At 40.1% G+C, this 23,605-nt stretch overlaps 2 protein-coding genes across 3 annotated transcripts; one reads left to right on the plus strand and one right to left on the minus strand.

Moving 5' to 3' along the window:
• Nucleotides 1-1,588: 1,588 nt before the first annotated feature.
• On the minus strand, nucleotides 1,589-15,641 carry dctn4 (dynactin 4). Of its 2 annotated transcripts, XM_054792174.1 has the most exons (14): nucleotides 15,444-15,641; nucleotides 14,659-14,729; nucleotides 14,373-14,551; nucleotides 14,194-14,237; nucleotides 11,793-11,900; nucleotides 11,229-11,249; nucleotides 9,720-9,793; nucleotides 8,371-8,483; nucleotides 8,182-8,291; nucleotides 8,028-8,101; nucleotides 6,977-7,031; nucleotides 6,701-6,808; nucleotides 2,594-2,691; nucleotides 1,589-2,518 (listed from the first exon to the last, which is right to left on the minus strand). In XM_054792174.1, the coding sequence occupies exons 1-14, from the start codon at nucleotides 15,576-15,578 to the stop codon at nucleotides 2,296-2,298; spliced, it is 1,413 nt and encodes a 470-aa protein (XP_054648149.1). In that variant the 5' UTR covers nucleotides 15,579-15,641; the 3' UTR covers nucleotides 1,589-2,295. The 2 variants fall into 2 exon arrangements, with proteins under 2 accessions (XP_054648149.1, XP_054648150.1); XM_054792175.1 differs by lacking the exon at nucleotides 11,229-11,249.
• A 435-nt stretch (nucleotides 15,642-16,076) lies between these two features.
• On the plus strand, nucleotides 16,077-23,465 carry gpx3 (glutathione peroxidase 3). Its single transcript, XM_054792176.1, has 5 exons — nucleotides 16,077-16,243; nucleotides 18,770-18,920; nucleotides 21,260-21,377; nucleotides 21,757-21,856; nucleotides 22,987-23,465. The coding sequence occupies exons 1-5, from the start codon at nucleotides 16,160-16,162 to the stop codon at nucleotides 23,206-23,208; spliced, it is 675 nt and encodes a 224-aa protein (XP_054648151.1). The 5' UTR covers nucleotides 16,077-16,159; the 3' UTR covers nucleotides 23,209-23,465.
• Nucleotides 23,466-23,605: the final 140 nt, after the last annotated feature.

Here is a 23,605-nt window from a genome sequence, read left to right on the forward strand (position 1 = left end):
TGAAGATAAAAGAAAATCATTGCTTTATTACCCAGACGGAAAGGGTCTGTTTACTGATCTGCCTCTTATAGCCTATAAGCTGTCCCGTGTGTAAAATAGCATTCTTTTCCAGCTAATCCTGACGTTGACGACGATTTTTCATCACAGTGATGCATCTTCAAATAACATTTAGTCTTGCTTGGCTTCTTGTTAAACATTGCAGTGCAGATTTGTGGTGTCCTCTAGCTGAAGCACTGCATCAGTGGAACATCATGAGCGCCGTTCAAGCAATGCTGCTGGAGCACATTGTGTATGAGAGCAAAGTGCCCCCCGACGACTGCCAAGCCGCACTGCCTTCACAACCTTGTGGACTAAAAGTCGGCCTGTAGCACAACCTGGTGGCAAGGCTGCATACTGCAGACTGGGAGCACACAGCCACACGTTGTACATGTAGTAGGATTTCGGTTACCATTTATATTATGGGTGGGTTTATAACACGTTTACATCCTAGTAATACATTTTCTAACCCTTGATATATTAATAGTAAAGTTTTGCAAGGTAGAAATGTAAGAAATCCATGATGACTGTAGTACTGAGCACATAGAGGGAAATAGCTTGAAGTAAAATATAAATACAAATAAATATGTACATTAACAAAAGTCTCGTTAACGGTATTTGTAAACGGTAGTGGTAAAAAAAAAAAAAAAGAAAGTTTATTACTAATACTATTTGTGGGGGGGTTTCAAACATACAGTGTTCTCTCACTTATTGCGGGGGATGGGTCCCCAAAATAGCCCACAATCAGTGAAATCCGCAAAGTAGCCAACCATATTTTTGTATAATTATTATATGCTTTAAGGCCCATCACCATACACTTTATGCACTTTTCTGAGACAGGCATTAACATTTTGTCACATTTCTCTGTTTAAACACTCTCAAAGTTAAAATTTCGAATTTTAATGATCAACTTACAAGACTGGACACAAGAAATTAAGTGACTCACATTTCACTCCTCTGATTGTGGCTTGTCCTGGCGCCATTAGTCTGTAGCGTTTTTGTATCCTTGTTAAAACATATTCCTCCTCCTCAAGCGAAGACTCATGTACAGTATTCCAGGCGCCCTACAGCCGTGTAACTTCTGCCTTCATTCAGCATGTATGATGCTAGCAGCTAGCAACAGGAAACAGGCAGTCCTGCACTGAGATTATGGTCTACAGCCAAACAGAACGCAGAACACAATGGGCGGGTTCTCCCTTAGCCAATCAGGACTGTTGTGGCTCTATATTTTCCGAGAGAACCGGCTGCATCTTCAACTCGCATGAGTATACAACACCCCCTACTGGTAGCAGTAATAAATACAATAACAGACACATGCAACAGAGGACCGATAGATCACCACAAGGATGCAGAACACAATGCCCCTTCATACACTGTTAAAAAAAAAACTTGCAAAAGTGCACCTTTAAAAAATCCACGAAAGGTGAACCTCAATGTAGCAAGGGAACACTGTATACTGTTCTAAATGAGTAGTGCTGTTAAAAGTGCAATTTCATAGGACTTCCAACAAAATTCTCAAGAGAAAAAGACACAGAAGCACAATCTTCACAGGTTGACAATTTATTAGGCAGTGCAGAAGAAAACTTGCTTTTTCATTCATCTTATGAAGTTTATTCATTGGAACCAAAAGGTGACAGCAGCTTACAACACAGACGGCAAAATTAAAGGGAATATAGTTGGGGTGGTGGGGGGGAAAGCATTTCTACTTGTGCAGAGCTTGTTTTAGTGTCAACAGTTACTTTTCAATTTGCAAGGGAACAAAGCAGAGTACAGCAGAACACTGGATACAATGACAGTTGTAATATTTATTATAGATGATCCATGCGGGTTAGTACGAAGCTGCTGTCTTGAGGAAGCGACAGGCGCTGCGTGTGAGCAGTCATGTATTGTTCTCTGATATGGTCGCCCATTATGCTCATTTTTTACACTCACAAGTTTCTTGTGAACTTCTTGCTACTGCTGTTTTGTGCATTTCATCAGAAGTGCAAACAGTGTCGGGGGGGAAAAAATGGTTGCTTTTAACTAGATAAAACTTGCAACTGATGGAAGAGGGTACAGTCCACTTATATTGTACTGACATTTGTATCTTACTGGACTACGATGCGCTTGTCACTTTCTACTCATTTAGTGTAAGACGGGCAACAAAGGCATAAAAAAAACAAAAAAAAACAAGAAGTAACCCAAAAACAAAAAAGCTTATCAACAGTATGCTAATGTTGATAGTTTTGTTCATAATATTAAGAAATGGTGATTTAACTTTTAGGGGACAAGTGGTCCCAGCCTCATCTCGACGTGGTGCGTGAGCCAAATAGCCTCGGTGGTGGTGTCGCCGCCACCCTCCTCGCTGGGCCTGACGGGCGCAGTGAGGTTGCGGAAGTCGTGCCGGATCTTAAACGAAACGGTGACATCGGCATCCTCCTCTTTGCGAGGGATCACTTTGATGAAGAAACCAATTTTGTTGGATTTCCTGAAGGCAACAACACTGAGGAGAAAACCACACGAGGCATAAATGTTGGTGCGCCATCCGGGTTGTGTATGTGTGTGTTTGTCTACTCACTCGGGGTCATCGTGGAAATCTTGAGGTTCAGCCAATTCATCATACTCAGCAGCAGCATCCTTCCCTGCCAACACCAGCTCCTTACGGGGCACAATGACCTTAAAGACAAACACAAGCCAAACACTCAATCCTCTCTTTTTACGGGAGGTCAAGCAAGAGTCTCATCTCTATCTTTTCTCCCAATTCAATTTTACGACTGCCTAAACACATTTCTTCAACCCGAAAACGGAGCAAAGATTATATTTGGGGGTCATAGAGTTACAGAAGAAATGATGGATCTGCGTATAATAAAATAGTACAGATTTATGGATGATTAGTAAAAAGCTTTTTGAGCAAAAGCAAATAGTGCCAACAAAAACATTTTCAGCGTCTTTAATGTGTAAAATGAACGTTTCACCCTTTGAGTCATGAGCAAACGAGCAGACTGCATGGGTCAGCAACATGATGTCACACTAAGAGGTGAGCCAAATCCCCCCTTTTTGGGACGAGCTGGTCAATGTAAGCAGTCAAGCGTGTCTCTATGCGGTCCGCCAGGGCCTCCAGGTGTTTGAATATCAAATCAGGCAGAAAGATAACTGCACGCTCACTTTTGGTTGCAGTGCCAATAGAAATGGGTCGAGTTTTGTTTTGGCCAGGAGCTCTGACTTACCTAGTCAGGTCTGTGACTTCATCATTTAAAAAAAAAAAAAAAGGAGGCCAAGACAAACAGGCTGTCGTCAGAGCTGGCCGTTGGCAACAGGCAGCTCAGCAGACCGTCCTCCGATGGAATCACAGCGCCGCTTGCTGTGCCCGCGACAGCTGACAAATGGAGCTCAAAACGGGACTTGACTCCTCAGTGAGTTGGTCGACTGCCAGTTGTGTGGACTAATACTACTACTAGTACTTAATACTACTATTACAACAACAACATACTCACCCTACACATTGCACAAGACATGACACACCTTCCACAAGCACTCATGTTTGCACACTGGTGTGCACAAAACATGTGACTGACACCGCCATCCTTATGTCCTGATTTGCATCCATGCAAGCCTACATAAGGTGCTACTTATGATGTTATGTAAAAACTATGTTTGTCACACTTAAATGTTTCAGATCAAACAAACTTAAATATTAGTCAATGACAACACAACTGGTCAGGACTTTGACTAGGCCACTCCAAAGTCTTCCTTTTGTTTTTCTTCAGCCATTCAGAGATGGACTTGCTGGTGTGTTTTGGATCATTGTCTTGCTGCAGAACCCAAGTTGGTTTTAGCTTGAGGTCACGAACAGATGGCCGGACATTCTCCTGCAGGATTTTTTGGTAGACAGCAGAATTCATGGTTCCATTTATCACAGCAGGTCTTCCAGGTCCCGAAGCGGCAAAACAGCCCCAGACCATCACACTACCACCACCATATTTTACTGTTGGTATGATGTTCTTTTTCTGAAATGCAGCGGTACTTTTATGCCAGATGTAATGGGACACACACCTTCCAAAAAGTTTTGTCTTGTCAGACCACAGAGTATTTTCCCAAATGTCTTGGGGATTATCAAAATGTTTTCTGGCAAAATTTAGATGAGCCTTAATGATCTTTTTGTTCAGCAGTGGTTTTCGTCTTAGAACTCTGCCATGCAGGCCGTTTTTGCCCACTGTCTTTCTTATGGTGGAGTCACGAACACTGACCTTAACTGAGGCAAATGAGGCCTGCAGTTCTTTGGATGTTGTTGTGAGGTCTTTTGTGACCTCTAGGAGGATTCGTCACTGCACTCTTGAGGTAATTTTGGTTGGCCGGCCACTCCTGGGAAGGTTCAGCACTGTTCCAGGATTTCGCCATTTGTGGATAATGGCTCTCACAAAGCTTTAGAAATGGCTTTATAACCTTTTCCAGACCGACAGATCTCAATTACTTTCTTTCCCATTTGTTCCTGAAGTTCTTTAGATCTCGGCATGGAGTCCACATTGTGAGGATCTTTTGGTCTACTTTGTCAGGCAGGTCCTATTTAAGTGATTTCTTTATTGAGAATAGGTGTGGCAGTAATCAGGCTAGAGAAATTGAACTCCGGTGTGATAAAGCAGTAATGGGGTGGGGGACAATCCCCTTTGTCACACAGGGCCATGTAGGTTTGGATTTTTTTCCTCCCTTAACAATAAAAAGTTTCATTTAAAAACTGCATTTTGTGTTCAGTTGTGTTGTCATTGACTGACATTTAAATTTGTTTGATGATCTGAAACATTTAAGTGTGACAAAAATGCAAAAATAAAATCAAAATCAGGAAGGGGGCGAACATACACTTTTCTTTTATTCCAGTCTGACATTGGGATCCTTTAGTCTGAAAGGGTTGAATTTGAACTTTTTCTGTACACTCACGATCGCTATGATTTAAGTCTGATTATGCATTTCATACCAAATCAAAAGGAAGTTTAACAAACATGATAAACCAATATTCGAAGTACAAAAATACATACAACTTGCGAAAAAGCCTTGTCCTGACAGGTCTTCGGTGCTGCGCAGTAAGGGGGTTGGAACACTAATACAAATGAAATCTTCAAGTTTAAACACTCTCCTTGCGCAACATAATCATCTAATGTTCATATAATGCACACAGAACAACGACCAACTTCTCGGTCTGTCTCCTTCTTGCTTTCTGCTCTCTGCAGTTGCTATGAGGCGTTCAGGCTCACTAGTAATTGTGAGAGTTAGGCGCTGATTGTTTTTGAATTAGTAATCACGTATCCCCATGACAATTTCCATACCCCACTTTGGGAACCTAGGCTTTACGTGATTAGCATATCCAAAATTTTGCTTAAAAGTGGTTGTTTTGTTGCCTGTGTGAAAAAGTGAGTTTAAAAAAAAAAAAACAGCACAACAAGCAAATAACTTTGTTCTTGGCGTCTTTTTTTGTCACAAACACGACTGAGGGTTTTAATAAAGCTTCAAGATTTTGCACTTTCAGCGGTCCTTGAACGCACCACCATCATGTGCATCGAGACACGCTGCCACACCTTATTAAATCCACCAAATAGAAGACAAACTGCCTTGTTCTTTAACTTTAATACACACACACAGCTATACCTTTGCCATGCTATACTACCCAAATCCCAGGAGACATCCCTCCAAAAGTCACTTCACTAGATTTGTTGCTGAGCATTAATTGCTTGCTAAATATAGCGACAATGCGGCTAAGTTGGCAAAACTGCTCAGTCCTGCTACATCGTCTTATTTGCTGGCAGACCAGGTGCATATGAGGTGTGTAAACATAACATAACATGATAAGCAGAAGAGTTTCAGTTTCCCTAAATAATCAACAATAATGCAATAATATATTCTGACAGACTCATATTTTGTTGAAATACCTAAAAAATGGTTTAATAACATTGCCCATATCTGGGCTATTAAAAGGTTTTCACTATTTTCCACCACACTGCACCAACGTCTCCTGCACTGCCTGAGGAACAAATAGATGCTATTTTCCTCCCCGCCATGCAGAGCCGTTGCTCCACCATTACAGAAAGGTGAGTGTATATTTTGTGCAGTAGTGCCGGGACCAAAAACTGCAGTTATATTTAATTTCAGTGAAACCCTTTGGTCCCTGAGCTCATAACAACACACAGTATGTATTATAAACAAAGCATAGCGGAGAGATTGGAATCCCCAAAGACAAACTATTTCCAAGATGTATGAAAATTGGATTAGTTCAGCAAATATGATCCCATAGCATCAATGAAAGCCAAATCTTTTCTTTTTTTTCCTCCTTCCCCAGGAGGTGCTCACTTGGCCAGGTAGTTTCTCCGCATTTTCAAAAAGCGCTGCTGACTGATGTTGGAGTGAGCATTTTATTTCAGACAAACGATAGATTAGGCAAATTAACAAACTCATGCCTCAAGAGACCTGCTAAGTTAATCAGAGCTGGTGGTCATATTTTATGTGATTTTCTTGTTTTCATTAACATTTTACCCCAGACTGTTTATATTTAGCAGGCACAGCGTAATTAAAGCAAGCCCTTTGTTGTGCCCTTTTGAAATAATAGCAAGAACAGACAATATTTGGCAAACTGTAGAGATTTCATGTGATTTAAGGAGATGCTATAAAAGCTCTGAGGGGAGGGGAACTGCTGTAATACCTCTGCAGTGCTGTTGATGTCGTCGGGATCATCCTCCTCACAAGAAGCCAGGGTAACGTGGGTGATGTTCTCCACTGGGTTGGTCAGGGTCAGCAGCACTTGGCTTTCCTAAAAGAGACCAGAAGGCATAATAAGGTTTAATTCACATGACTGATGCCTTATTCATAGTTTTCCTGAGGAATGGAGTGAAAACAAGAGTTCACAAAGTTAATGTCACAAAAAATGTAAGCCCTTCATTTGCGGATTTAATGCATATAGCTCATTAGATACACTGACCTTCATGTGGCGCAGATTTGGAATGGACATAATTCTCACTTCAGGGATGTAACTCCTACAGGAAGAAAGGCATAACTATATTTATAATTCATTATAAGAAAACAATTCACAAAACACTTCATTTAATGTGGGAAATGAATCAGACTTAAAATAAAAAGGCAACATAACAGAGCCCTTGGCTAAAATTTAAAAAAAAGTACTTAAATAGAAATAAAACAAAATAAAAAATAAAAAAAAAACACTGTAGCCTAGACGAAGAAATAGTTTCAACAGTCTAAGCCTTACACATACATTTACCTAAGGAATGACTAATTATACATTCTAACAATGAACTGATATTAGCCACAAAAATCATTACAGCAGCGGATAATCTTGTACAGGGGAATATCAAAAATGGAAAGTCCAAAAAGTGGTATGATTTGGTGTTCATCTATGCCTCAAAACGTTACAGTTCAAACCACCATGTGTCCAACACATACAATAAAGCTTTATGAACTGGTAATACTTGTACATATTTAACAAGCTACAAGAGAAAGTATCAGCCTACAAACAAACGCCTTCCTGTTCCCTTCCTATTCTGTGTCTGTTTGGCATCTTCAAAGTGGGACTGTCTTTACATATTTTAGTTTTCATTTGTTGTATTACACGAGTTAACTTCTCATTTTACTCCTACAACATTTGTACAGATGATAAAGGGTTTATGGTAAATTCCACGAACATGATTTTCATTACATTACACAATTTCTTAGGGGGAAATATTGTGTTAAAATTACAACAACCTGACTGGACTGTGTCGCATTTGGAGGCATCTCTGTATTTGTACTAGCTGCAATGACACTGTAAAAGACATTAAATGAAGCTTTGTTGTCATTGAACATCATGTGAAACTACAGCACACTTACAAGTCACATGAGGTTTACCAGCATACTAATAATAATTCCTTGTGAGGGCATCATTTTTGATGCAACTCTTGTATTGGATTTCATTAGATTGTGCACGTGTACTTAATGTTGTGACCTGTGAGTGTATGGTGGAATTAGTTGACACTCACACAGCCACCAGCTGAATTTTAAACTTGATTGAAGTCGGATTGAATTCGGGCTTGCTCAGGTTGTGCTCACATTTCTGGAGGGAAACATCAACATAAAAGTGATCCGAACTCAGTCGACACTGATGTTAAATTAACAACAACGTGTCTTACGGACCCTGCAGCGCAGTGAGCGCTTCATCAGGAGGTGTTTGTGTCGCGGATGCAGCTGAGAGGCTCCGGCAGGCTGGAAGTCGGGCTGCAGAAGTCGCTGGCGCAGCGTAGTAACTTAGAAGACGAAACTAAACTCAAAAACTCCACTTCATCATACTTTACGCAAATATTTTTACGAGAGTGGTTTACTTACCCTCTGGCAAACTGATAGGTCGAGTGTAACAATCTTCAGGCAGAGGCTCAACCTCATCAAGAGCCTGTGCAGGCTCAATGGTGATCTCCCTCTGGTCCTCCCCCTCTTTAAGGCTGCCAAGAAACATGTCCGGTTATCAATATTCTTATAATGAAGGCCATTTCTTCCACTTGGTTGTAATCTGCCACAATTATTTTAAGCTTCCAAGATCCCTCATAATCTCACATTTTAACACAGGAAAAAAAAAATCAATAAAACTTACTTTAATCATCTAATTATTCACAGTCAACAGCATTGGTGCCTATTAAACTGATATTACATCTGCAGTTTTAAAAGAAAGAGCATTTAACATCCCATTATTCTTCCTCTGCTTTGTAATAGTCTACTAATGAGTTAGGGTTTTCTAATGGCCATTACACCATATCAAAACTTTGTTTTTTTTTTATTTTATTACCGGCCACTTAATCATACCCATAGAACAGATGGAGGTCCTTGAATGCAACGCCCAGAGGGCAGCTGTTCTCAACAGTAATAGTGTAAAGACAAACATGTAACAAAGGTAAAGTGGCCCTTTCAATTCACAACATTAATTAAATGCAGACCTGCCAACTTTGAACAAGTGTTTATGAGCACTCCACCACCCCCGGGCCAGTTTGATATATATACACTGTATATTTTTTATTTTGTTAAAATGCTTTAAAAAAAAACAAAAAAACAAACATACATATTTAAAGCCAAAGCTTTGGGTTATTACTTGATAAAAGTAGCTTTTTCTCATTACATTATTATGCCTTTTGAAAAAATAATAAAAATTATATTTTATGTGCCACGGGCCACGAGCTACAAATGGCCCATGGGCCGACACACCTGCTTTTATAGCTCTTCATCGGGATTAGGGCAACCACAACTCTTGTCGACAATTTCACTTGTTAGCGTCCTTTGTAGTGAGTAAAAGATGATAATTAAAGACAGAAGGGGAGTGGAATTACAGCTGGAACTAAACAATGCATTCCAATAACAATTTTTATTACAAATGCTGATCTGAAATCGGAGGAGAAGGCACTAGCAGAGGTGGGCTATACGCCCTCTGCGCTAGTCGTAGCCTTTACAGTCTGCGAGGTTAGACTTTTTTGGAGGTGCATGTAATGCTACGCAAGGGCGCCTGCAAGGGGAGGTAGTGTACGTTGGTGCCTTGACACAGGAGCATAAAACCACGTCTCACGAGACTGAACTCGAAACCGGAACTGGTGTACTTGGAGTGCAATAAAGTGTACAGGCATAGTCAAGCGTCAAAATGCGTACATGTCGACAGGTCTGTTTGTGTATTTTTGAAAAAACATGTAACTCACGAAAGACCAGCCAGAGTGGAAATGGGCGCTCCAGACCTCTGCCGCTGCAGCCGTGTTCCAAGGCCGTACTTTTCCTGCAAGACCACGGGAAAAATAGAAATCAGAAATGTCTCTTAACACACAGAGGTCTCAATCTACAGCTAATTTTAAAAGAAGGTGTCGTCTACTAAAGAAATGTGAAAACTTCTAAAAGGCAATATAGGGAACAACTGTAAAAAAAGTTGAAAGAAAAAATAAGCTTGGTGGTAAGAGACAAGAAAACCTTTCTGCCGAGATTAGCAGGAGAGAAATAACTGAATGTTTTATCTGTTGTAAACAGAGCTGTCAAAGTTAACAAGTTAACAGACATTTCCTTTAACGGCACTAGTTTTTTTTTGTTTTTTTTTTATGTGTGATTAGCGTGCACATGTCCTGTTTGACCCCCGACCCACACCGTAGTTTGAGGAAAAGCAGCAGTTGATGTGGCTCCACCAGCAGGAACAAATATTGAGCAGAAATGGACAAAGAAAAGGTCATTTTGATTAGTAAGTTTAGCTTCAAAGCCTTGGCAGATGGCTCTCGCAAAAAGACCAAAGTTATTTGTATCTGCTGTCTCTGAGTCGAGTTGGCACGCAGTACGTCGCCTCTCAGTGCCAGGGAGAAGATCCTGGTGCACTGCAGGTATTTTTTTTTTATTGTCACTTATGAAGTGCTACCTTGGCATATGAGTGTCCCAAATAACTGTTTTTTAGATGGCAGGCATAGCCGAGGACAGCTATCTGGGGGCTTCTGTCGATGGGACAAAGTAGAAGTGAGCGAGCGCATACAGCACTCAATGAGATGGCAGCCAAGGCTCCTGAGGGTTTTTATTAGCATTATTAGCAATTTATTAGCATTTGTGCTTTGTTTGTCAAAGATGACAGAATAAAAGTTGCATGTTGAAAGACCTGCGGTGTCACACTTTCACGTTGTTACAGTCGCCAGACCGAGAAAGTGTGATAGTGTGTGTTCATGTCTCTGTAAAAGAGTGTTTGGAAGTGAAGTATAAGCTGTAGCCTGACTGCACTACAGTTTATGGGCGCAGTCGTAGTTCTGTAAACTACTGACTGTTCTTGAGAACTCTATTTTTTGTGAGTTGTCATTTATTCTTCTAACTTGCAAACCTTTAGTCACAATTATATTATGTGAGATGATTTGCTTGAAGAGAATGACGTTTACTTTACTAATGTCTACTTGCTGTACATTGTGTTTGGTTTTTATACATTACAAGTTAACTGTGATTAAACATTTTAATCAATTGACAGCCTTAGTTGGAAATATAAAGTGGCTATATTTTTATGCATAAATATGCACTATCCCCTTAATGAACACTGTCTCTCCTCTCCTGCTAACCTGCACAAAAGGCTCCACTGTGTGAATTTCAAGCCTCATGTCACCACAGGAACATTCATGTGATCTGTGAGGTCACACTAATTTAGATTAGCAATAAAGACAAGGAAGTGCTACTGTGAAAAGGCAAATATAACTCACCACCACATGAATTGTGTGTTGCTGTGGGGGAGGGGTGAAAAATAAAATATCAGGATGCATTAGCAAAGGAAAAGGGAGAGAGTAAAGATGTGAAGTGATCAAGCAAACATTAGTGGCAAAAAGGTGACCTGCAACAGCAACACAGACAACTCTGAACTGGAAAAACACATCTAGGCCATCACAAGTTAAAGCGGTGAAAAATTATTGTGAGAGATTAAAGATTGTTTTGCAATCAAGGACTGAGAGAATGAATGAAACATTGCCAACAGTCAACCAACTAGGCTGTTTAACATACAAATCTTTTTTACAGTGTACAGTAGTACTACAAAGGTAGCTTTTATACACCCAGGTATATTATACTATTTTGCAATAACACTCTAAATAGCACACGTATGTCTCATAAAATGCTTCACTTATATATTAAATCTATGTCTTTTTACATTAACTATTGTTATTGTTATTATTACATTGCACTGACACAGTTCTGCGACATTTCAAAACGCTGAAAAAAGGTAGAGACTTTACAAAAAAGGCATAATGTTTGTCTGAGTGCCAGCAGTGTACCGAGAAAGCCAAAGGCATGCACTGTCGTCTCCTCGCCAGCTTCTTCCTGTCTCGCTCCTGCTTCTCTCTGTGAGCCAGATGCTGGTAATACTCTATCAGCTTGTTGATCTGAGGGGAAGGAAAATTCACAACAGAGACATTTGGTTTGCATACTATAGGTGTGAAAATGCGAATGGTTGTCAATAGTATAGCATAATGTGTCAAGTCAGCAGCTACTATACAATGCAGTACAATAGTAAAACAAAAGTGGTTGGTGTGTTGGTGTAAACGCGATTTTGGGGGAAAATACATCTCCTAAGTCTGACATGGCATAACACAAGATGTCAGCATATCTTACAAGACTAAAAAAAAAAAGTGGTACACGGGTCTCTGTCCTGACTTCTCAGTCCAATATGGCTAAAAGGAAATTAATAATAAAAGAATGGAACGTTAACCGTAAAGTAGGGTTGGGTGATATGGCAAAAAAAAAAAAAAAAAATCACCATGATGTATTTTTTAATATCATCCGATCTCGATTGTCATCACAATTTTTTATATTGTCTTTAAATTTCCAGTTTTAAAGCATCTGTACTAAAAACCGAATAAAACTAGAGATTGGTTCAAAATTGGATTGAAATGCAAAGTGTATAACAGAGAAAATTAAATGAGATGAACATAGAAAAATATAAAAACAACTTTCACTCAACAGTACAACAAATACAGAAAAATATATCAAAAAACACTGTGATTTTGTTCAGTCTTGAGTGGTTGTTGCCACAAATTAATCTGACACATCTTAAGTAACTTTGATCAAATGGAGAATTACTACAGCTTCTGCATGGACATTGAAGGGATAGTTCTCCATTTCCATCAGCTTTGTAGTCCAATAACAGCGGCTTAACCCCCCACCGGACCTCACAAAACACTTGCCGATATATATTTGTCTCCCGCCGTATTCCTGCGTACTGTTGCCTGTGTGTTCATGTGTATGTGACGAAGACGCTCACATCTACTTCCACGACCAAGCGCCGCAGCCATCTTGTTTATGTATGTGTTCCACAGCGGAAGAAGATGAGTGTCTTCGTCACATTCACATGAACACACAGGCGACAGTGCGCAGGAATACCGCGGGAGACAGATATAACGCAGAGCGTTTTGGGAGGTTTGAGTTTTTGACAAGGCATTTTTGTGATGCAAATGTTTTAATCTTTTGGAACGCATATTGTTTTTAGAAGCCAAACTCTTTACTTAATTGTCCCCTGCAACTAAGCGGAACTACGTTCTTCATCACAGAAATCTGACCAGAACTGGACTTAGGAGACGTGTCAAGCGAATGCCGAGTGCAGGTAGGATTGCAAGGTTTATAGTGTGCTTAAAGCACTTAAAAATGTTCGGTTCCATCCTGCCTCGAGCATTGCCACTTCCATATTACATTAGCGATGCCATAGTTCACAGTCTGAAAGACTTCTGGCTGCCCCGTTCCCGCAAGGCAGATTTTCTATAAAAGGGCTATATAACATCACATTTTAATATCGTGATACCCCTTGTGAATAGTATTTAATGTATTTCAGTTTTATGTGGTTTTATTATAAAGCGGTTACCTCCTTTTTTCACGTGAATGTTAAAATGTGTGATGCATTAAAATCCCCATCATACGTCAAAGGGTGAACTGTCGTGATGTTATGAGAAGTGCCGAGGCGTTGAGGCTGGCTTCGAGTAATGGAAGGGGCATTCCCACGAAGTGCGTATTGAGGCTTGCTTATTTAGGAAAGTGGCCGGAAATTAGGACATCTGAAGCGTCACTGGACATCTCTGCCTCATGACCGCTTCAGGAAGTGGTTAGCGGATTTGACAGACTTTGCAAAATAAAAGTCTCCTGTCATCTCACATTTTGGATTTCAGTTTTGTTTTTTTACACGTGTTATGTTCGCCACGCTGGTGAAACACTTTATCAAATTGCCATGATTCAAATTGTCAAAACTGGTGACTGCTTGACCACTTAACGTCGCCATAGAGCAAATGAAGCACCATGACGCTCCATGACGCACCAATTGACTGCAATGCTTCATGAAAATTCATTTTATTTCAATTACGCATAGGTTAACTTCTTTTTTACTCTTGTATTCCTCTAGAGAGTTAAAAGTTTTGTGATGGAGACAGTTTGACCCTGAAACTGATCAATTTTATTTTTTATTTTACTTTTTTTTTTTTTAATGGGAAAATGTGTTTCTAAATACAAACTGAATGTCGACCAGTGTCTCGAACTGATGGTATTCAACCTCACTGGTTCCACTATATAAAAGATACACTCTGAGCTATTGGTGTGTTGCGGGGGCGGGCGGATTCAGTCAGAGACATCTATTCACAACTAAACATGTGATCAACCCAAGGGAATTTAAATGATTGCAAGGAGAAAACTTACCCGCTGAGTATGACAGTTTTCAGGCTCCTGCCACCCACCACTGGCTGCAGTGGACAAAATAGAAAGGAGTTTAAATTTCAAGACATCACAACAACTGTAGTGAATACTTTGTTTTTTTATGGATTTCAAACAAATAAATACGTGCACATTAGGTGCCAACTTCACATAGTAGCACCCACCCACTGACTTGTCAGCCATTCCCACATCCCTGGAGGTCCAGCGGCAAAAGCCACAGGCCAGGTAGTAGGCCTTCTTCATAGCGGTCTTAGTAGGATCATCAGGCAGAGGAGCAGGGATGTTTGTAGCTCGAGTCGACAGGGTGTGCATGCAACATGGGCAATCAAAACAGTTGGCACACCTGCAACACCAACAATGGAGGCATGTTGATAAATTATGCAATTATTCAACATGCAGAGACATAATCAAATACAGAATCTTCTGCAGACTCTATCAAGTTGACCTTACCTGTTCTTTTTAAGTTTAGCCTCTGCAGATGGCATGTTTTCCAAGCAGCTGGGGCAATAATGGGAGTCCACCTTGGTCAATGACAGGAGTGGTTGGAAAACGTGGAAAAATAGACAGATATTGTTAATATCATGGGGGAAATTTAAAAGGAAATTGAACAACTTTGGGGGATAAAACGTCTACTTGGTGAACATCCTTATTAATGGAAGACGTGTCGGGGGAGCTACCATAGCTAACGTCTTCCACAAACTTGCTAAACCGAGAACGATACAAATACAAACGTGGACAGGCAGTAACACTGATGACTTGTCATTTTAATTTAATCACAAGACGACAAAACTATCAAGCTGGTGCATGCAAGTAAATGATGAAAATACTTGTTGGATGCTCAACTTGGCCATCTGGGTGTGGTGTTACTGTGTGCTAAATTTGCAAGCTTATTTAACGATTGAAATAACGACTGGTTTACAAAATAATAGTGTCTACAGGAACACAATTACTATTTTATAACAGTCAATGACTGAGCTTGTCAATAATGTTTTGTACATCTGGCTAGTTAGCGTACATGAGAGCGCTGGGACCTAGCATAAAGGGACGCTAAAGCACTCACAACAACCAATCAAATGAAATGATGTTGGACAAAATCTTGATTGGCAGGTTGCACAGCCATTCGATACAAGCGAAGGTTCCCTTTGACTCTGTCACAGCTGCTAGCAAAGCCGGCTAACACCACGTAAGCTACAAGCTAGCACATTAAAAGCAATGGCTAAAACAAGAGAACGTACCTCGTGAGACACACATTCTAAGGATCTTAGCTCACTACAGTATCGGCAGAAATACAGATGGGATAAAGGAGCTCTGATCTTTTTCTCCCCACGAGCCAGATAGACGACTCTATCTGGCTGGAGAAGGGAGGCCATCTCTGCTAGACTTCCACCGCCGCTGTGCTGCTGCTTGGTTGCCACGAATAGTCGTTTGTTCTGAGAGCGAACCCTGAGCTCACAATGTCGACCTCTTGTGGTGACCACTGGAACCGGTTGTATGCGAAATTGGAAACCATAAAACAGGATTTTCCTCTTTCCAAATCATGTAGCGCTAAAACAATGTTTGCTCAGGCATTTAAGGAACACATCGAGAAAGACTCACAGTTGTTTGATTCAGAACCGGTATTGTGCAAATTGTACCTAATGTGGTGTCCTGTGAGTGTGCGTATATATATATATATATATATATATATATATATATATATATGTATATATATATATGTGTATATATATATATATATATATATATATATATATATACACACACATACAAATAGAAGTTATATTTTAAAATATAAATTATGTCATCTTTTCCACCCTGCACCGCCTTGATGGCAATGACGTCATTATTTGACATCGTCATGCCAACCAGCTGTAGCGTCCCTCCCCCTCTAGCAAGGCTCTCCCAGAGGAAGCCGAGGACATTTAATCCACCCGAGGTGTCGTGAAGGGACGGCATGATGTTCATATCACCGCTGCTACCGCTGCTGCTGCTGGGCCTGCTGCGGCCCTGCACTGCCGAAGGAGCCTCGCTCACTCAGGTACCGTAAGGTGTGACTCATTAAAAAAATATGACAGTAAACATCTGGCATAATATGCAAGTGTTGCAAGAGCATTCTTGCATGTTTGTTTCTATTACTAAGTCATGAACATTCATTGTGGCAATGGTGTTTTTGTAGCCACACAGTAGCTTGGCCACTTTTGTAGACTTCAACCAGGAAAAGTATGACGTACTGTTACATTTTTCTCTTACTTCAAATAAAAAGGAATTATCTGGTGTATGGTAGATGTAGCAGATGCAGATCAACGGGCCACTTGTTCGGAGGCATAGTGCATTGTCGGGGTGGGTGGTGGTGGAGTGATTGCTTATGCGCTTCCTGACACATCATGTTGGCTTATATAGTTTCTCAATACATAATCAGTACACTTGGGGTATTTATTATATATGGGGTATTTATTCAGTATAATACCTAATCAGGAAGATTATCAATCAGATTAAGTAACACAAACATTGATTAAATAACCTATATGATATTGGTCATCAATAAATTCAACATCTTTTACTGTACAACCAATACATGTAGAGTGTTAGTAAACTCAGTGTAAGTATTTAATTTAGTTAGAGACAGCAGGTCACGGAAAGAATATAAGATCGTGGGGGGAAAAGAATGCATGTAGGTAATATATTTATGACCAGGGGTGCTGTCAACCAAGGTAAGACGGCACCAACAGAGGAACTTTGAGAATCATCAGCAGAACATTGCATGGATATGTAAACACACTGTCAATAAACAACCTGGGGGCAAGGAAAACATTGGACGATCATGTGACAAAATCCAAGGTGAAGACTGGGCAATGTTCAGAGCCTTTTTCCCAAAATAGCCCGCAGTAAGTAAAATCCGCAAAGTATTAATTTGTTTACAATGATTATACATGTTTTAAGGCTGTAAAACCCCTCACAATACACTTTATACACATTTCTCAGACGGGCATTAACATTTTCTCACATTTCTGTCTTGTTTAAACACTCTCAAAGTGCAAATTTTGTTAAAATTTTAATGAGCAATCTACTAGGTTGGGCAAAGGAAATTCTCAAGTGACTCACGCGTATTCACTCCCCTGACCGTGCCTCGTCCTGGCGCCGTTGGGCTGTAGCGTTTTTGTATGCTTGTTAAAACAGATTGTGCCTGCCGTTGTCCTCCCCCTCATCCTACTCCTTGAACCGAAGATTCATTTAGCCAGTTACATTGTTCTTCTTCTTCTATTGTTTATTGGCGGTTAGAAAGCAGCTCACAGAGTTGGCTAGTTTGCTAGCGACTTTTGACCACAACAGGAAATGGCAGGAAGGAGATTGACAATGGTCTACAGCCAATCAATCAATCAGGATGCAGAACACAATGTGTTTCATTGTGATTATAATCATCATCAACAAATTAAAGCGAAAAATCGCAAAATCATTTAATGATCTTGAAAAATTCCCAAGTAAAAAGCATCGGTATCGGCCAAACTGGCGCCATACTGGCGCTGGTATCGAATAGGTATCCCCCCCCTACCCCCATTCATAGGGCTTGACCCTTGCTGAAACAGGAACACATATCAAAAACACCACTATGGGGATTATAAAACATGTTTTTTTTTTGTGTAAAAGTTCAGTTGGTAATTGAATCACTGCTCTGCATTAAATGTAAATAGTCCTCGATTCCCACTCTTTGGTGTGGTGCTATACCTTTCAACATTTGCATTTGAAAATAAGAGGAAATGAGGGAAGTTAGACTCTTCCACTGATTTAACTGAGCTCACTCTTAAAGGAAACAGGCCAGGGAACAGATGAGTGATGTTTGCATCCTTTGTTGACACTGGCTATCTATTTGGTAATGGCTTGCATCACTACAGAGACATGGGAAAAAAAAAAAGATTCTAATGTTTGTCAGTGTATTGGTTGCTATGACTATGGTGAAACCAACCACACATTTTGGTAAGGGAATAACAACTGGGAGCATAGTTTGATGTGGACAAAGAGTGTTAATAAAAGCAATGTTGACACCCTTGCACATTGTATTAAACAATAGTGCAACTGAACGAGTGACAAGTGTTTCTGATACTGTACTGTTTTATTGTTAGAGCTGCATAGGAGGTGTGTTCCTAAAAAAAAAATAAAGCCCGACATCCACGTATCAATACCAGACACTCAAATGGTTGGAATATTGTAATGACAAAAATATATGCTGGTATTTTTCCCGGGAAAAAGGTATTTGGGGTCTAGAGATTTATACATGTAAAACCATACGACTCAGAGCTTTTCTTTCAGTCACTCACACACACCAGTCACCTGGAGAGATGCAGGAAGGTCTGGCAAGTTAGCAAACAAGAAAAAAAAATACGGGTTTTGTCTGTCCAAAGAGGAGTTGTCATATATTCCTCTTATATAGCTCAATCCAGTATACGATTATGTGCACATTTTCTGTAAAAGAATATTTCGGTGTACTAGAGGTTGCCATGTGTGATATTATAATTTGTTTTAACCCTAAATAGAATAGTAGGGTAATGCGTGTGTATGTTACCCCCAGCTGTGCGACTCATCCATAGACGGTACCATCTACAAATACCAGGCAAAGACCTTGAATGGGAGCTATACTGTTGACTTCAGTGACTACGTGGGAAGGAGTGTCCTCTTCGTCAACGTGGCCACCTACTGAGGGTACACCTTTCAGTATGTGGGTAAGATGCAGCACGACACGTATGAAGAGAAGTGAACCGTTACAGTATATAAAAAAAAGCACAATAAAAGTCAAATAAGGTTAAATTACGTGGCTTTTTGGCAATGCCTTACTGAGAGGCTGTCACCTAGTGGCGCTTTAAAAGTGCTGTTGGAATTGTAGAATTTTAGGGCTGTCAAAGTTAACACATTATATAATAATAGTTAATAACGAGTTAACCAAAATTCCCTTTAACGGCACTATTTTTTTGAACGCCCGTCCTGTTTAAACCCCATCGTTTAACACCGTCGTTGGAGAAAACGCAGCGGTGCTGGAATGAACTCATTCGATCCCAGCCATTTTCCAAAAGATAACCCCTTCAGTACCGGCCATTTTACACGATTTTGACTGATTTTCCAAGGCACACAGAATATTGTGTCCTATGGCTATATAAACATGGAACCTGCCGAAAGAAAGATTAGACTCTCGTCTTTCATCAGAAAAAAAAGTTTGTTTCTACCTTTTTTCGTTCATTCGTCATCAGCAGTAGTACCTGATGGAAAAATGTACATAAATTATCATATGAAAACACATTTATGCAATTCTACTTTGTAAATATTGTATATGTCTCTTTCAATCTGTAAATATTGGATGTCTCTTTTAATCTCACTTTTGTTAGTAGTATCGTTTGCACTACATGTAAATACCTTACTAATCACTTGCGCATATGAAAGCAAATGGAAAAGTACTAGACTTAACCACACCCACATTCATGTCTTATATCCTTATATGGTTTGCTGGAATGTAAAACCGAAACTTATCTGTTAACGGTACCTATCTCTGAATAAAAAGGCAGGGAGGGTTTGGGAGTCTCCGGTGTCTTTGGAAGGCTTCGGTCTGCTGGAGAGCTGCTTCTTCCCCTCTTGCAAGACACAATTTTCTGACTCCGATTGTGTTCTGTGGTTCCTATCTCTCTACTGGTGCGCGTCCTGTCAGGATAACCCTGACAGTACCACCACATAAACAATGCAAAAAAGGGTTGTTTAACATCATAATAACAATTTATTCACAAATATAACACTATGAACTATTTACAGTTTTCACTAAACTGTGTGTGCACGCGTGTGCTCGCATGTGCACGAGTTAAAATTTCTCTACAATGCGTGACTTTCTGCACGCTACACTCCTCCATGCTCTTCTACTTCCTCCTTGCTGTCGAGTGTGTTTTTACACGCAAAAGAGCCACGCCAAGCTCTAATCAAAACCACTTCTGCCACCTTGTGGCCGACTTTATGGCTTAAAACTGCTCTAAAAGTGACATCTTTTAGTGTGCATTTGCATCATCGCCTCTTTTGGCCTCTCACGCAAAAAACGTAAAAGATGTATAAATACGTTTTTGGGATCGGGCGTTCGGGATAAAAACGTATTAATACGTCTTTGGTAATGAATGAGTTAATGTTGAGCCATGAGTGGGAACAAATATCGAGCAGAAATGGACAAAGAAAAGAGTATTATTATTAGCGTTATTATTAATTAATGATTTATTAGCATTTCTGCTAGAACTGCAGTATTTGTAGAAGAAGACAGAATAAAACTTGCATGTTGCAAAACCCGTGGTGTCGTACTTCCACGCTACTGAAGTCGCCAGACCAAGAAAAGTGTGGTAAAGTGTGCGCAAAAGAGGGTTTGTATGTATGTCCGAGTAAAAAAAACTTTTATTTGTAATGTTCATAACAATTCTATTTTGTGAGATTATTTGCTTGAAGAGGATGATATTTCATTGATGGACAGTTTACTTTACCAATGTCTACTTGTTGTACATTGTGTTTATTTTTTATACATTGAGGTCCATTTTGTGCTGAGCTGTTTAAAAAAAACAGAATGTTTAATCAACAAAAATGTGCATAAAGCGAACATATTATCCAGTCTCATGTTGATAAGTGTATTCGAAACTTTAAAATGATCTTTCAGAGATACGCATATTATAGTTAAAAACATATTTCTAGCTGCAATTAATTGCGATTAATTACAAGTTAATTATAGACAAAACACAATGAATCACGATTAAATATTTTAATTGATAGACAGCCCTAGTTTTTACATTGGAGAAATGAATTTGCTCAAATTGTTTTAAGCAGCAAGACACTTTCCAATCGGTCAGTAAGTTCCGTTTCCTTTTTGCTATCACCGAAAAGGAAAAAGTTCATCCTTTTGGATGTCTCACATGTTGCACATAATGATGGTTTTTGCTAAAGTTTTTCATATTTTGGTGAAATTGTACAGGTTTTGTGGTGTTAGGCTTTGGAGGTTCCTTTGTAACAATACTGAGGTGAGTTAAGTGTACATTTTCTTATTCTGCAGAACTGAATGCACTTCAGGCGGAGATGAATTCACTTGGACTCACTGTTCTCGGCTTTCCCTGCAATCAGTTTGGGAAACAGGAGCCAGGCAACAGGCATGAAATCCTGCCAGCTTTAAAGTAAGACCTCCCTGTGTGTCACTGTTTGGTTCAATATTTTATTAGGGCAGCTCAAATCGTACTGTTAGAATTTCAACCTGTGGAGTGTTACAGTCGGGAAGCTTATATTGAACAACAGTATTATACCATGATGAGGTAAACTGCTTTGCTAAGATGCACTGATGGCAAATGCTATCAATCAGCAGGATGTCATTTAATCCCTTTGCTCTGAGTCAGAATCTCAGATGCCATCAGTCATCTTCTAGGCAGGACACAGCCTCTGCAGTGGACTGCTGAAGCTTAGACGGAATGTGGGCTGGCTGCCAAGGCGCAGCTCATGAAGCAAAAAGCTAAAAAAAAAACCATAACCACTGATAAGTGCCCCCCTTCTGGATTCCAGGTATGTCAGACCCGGCAACAGCTTTGTTCCAAACTTCCTGCTGTTTGAGAAAGGAGATGTGAATGGAAAAGACGAGCAAGAGGTGTTTACATTTCTGAAGGTAGGCTTTCTCCAATTGCCCAAACTCAAACACCACATGGACTGGAAAAAAGGTTAATGGTTTAGTTTCACATCAGGAACATCGCATTTGGACTTTCCACAATTGAACATGTCCGAAAAGGAGGAAGTAGATCTTATTTAATCCTACCCCTTCTCTGAGTTAGAGGAGTAAAAACTGACAGAAAAGTTGGGAAATTAACAAATACATAGAGAATGTATAATTTCTCACGACACACCTGAACTTGGGAAGCGGAATCCCTGGGTTTGGGAGGCATATCCTATTGGCCCAGAGAGTGTTCATGCTCTTTTCCAGTCCATCAGTGAATCAAACACAGAGTTGACAGTGAATCCCCACATATTCATGATTTACCATTCGTAGCCACGCACATTTGCGGATTATTAATCAAAACATTATTTTTTTATTTGTGGGAAATGTGGGACCGTTTGTGTTTATAATCTCCATAATTAAGCTATTTATTAGTACAAAACTCATCTCAAAATGGTTGAGTTGCACAGAAAGTAGTCACAGGCAAACTAAATTTGCTCGAGGAGGTGTTATTTATACTGTATGCAATGAATCAGCTTGATATTTACACTTCTGCATATAAATGCAAATGCCTGCCTTGCTCAGGGTGCAACCAAAGGAAGAAAACAAACAACAGAAGTGGAGCACACAACGTAACTGTACCACAAGGATCATGCCGGTATCGAAAGACACTTACACTCTACTATACATGCAAAGCAATATTCATTTATACTAATTCATAGCCTGCAAGTCATGCAGGAAGCACACATTTCCCCAACAGGAAGTTACCCAGCATACCTTGTGGGTTCATATAAAATAGTATTGTTTTGCATGTATATATGTGTGTGTGTGTGTGTGTGTGTGTGTGTGTGTGTGCGTCTGTGTGATTACTATTTTTGATTGCACCATGAGGGAGGGAAGTGTTTGGTTTGATGACCTTCTGTTGTTCGGGTTGGAAGGTCAAATTAGATATATTTATGGCATCTCAATTAGTCTTTGTGGTTTTTCGCCAAGCACCAGGTGGTCCCAGCACTGGCAACGATGCTACGATATGATGACTTTGTGTTGCTTTAATGATCAGCCTATTTACATGCACCTTCCTATAGAATTCCTGTCCTCCAGTCGGAGACAGCTTTGGTAACCCCACCAGCAGGCTCTTCTGGGAGCCATTCAAGGTCAACGACATCAAGTGGAACTTTGAAAAGTTCCTGGTGGGCCCGGACGGGAAGCCGGTGATGAGATGGCACCCAAGTATTGATGTGTCCAAGGTGCGAGCAGACATTCGCACATACCTTCTCCAGCGTTACGCACAAGACGTTTTTAACTAACAGTAGTTTCCACATGTAGTTGTTGTCAAGGCGTCAATGAAAGCATTTCCTGACATACGAAGGTAGCATGTTAAATGAAGAAGAGGTTTGAAAACAGAAACGCTGTGGAGCCTCTTTGGAGTCTGGGCTTCCAGGCCAGCTCTTTAGTGCATTCAAGCTGTCCTGTGAGCCCACAGCATCATGTTATCTTCTCAAAGCAGGACCTACTGGCATTTACAGCCTCGATGTCAACTCCTAATAAATCAGTAAGAACTGCACACTTGCTTGGAATCTTTTACTGGGCTGTGATTCATGCGTCAGTTGCGGCTGAAGAATGCTGTGACAGATTCCGCGTCCTTGTCATGCTTCTATCTTGAAATTTTGTATACAAATTACTAAACAGACACAAAGTGAATCC

This window comes from Dunckerocampus dactyliophorus, chromosome 11 (genome assembly GCF_027744805.1).
Source record: "Dunckerocampus dactyliophorus isolate RoL2022-P2 chromosome 11, RoL_Ddac_1.1, whole genome shotgun sequence".
NCBI lineage: Eukaryota > Metazoa > Chordata > Actinopteri > Syngnathiformes > Syngnathidae > Dunckerocampus > Dunckerocampus dactyliophorus.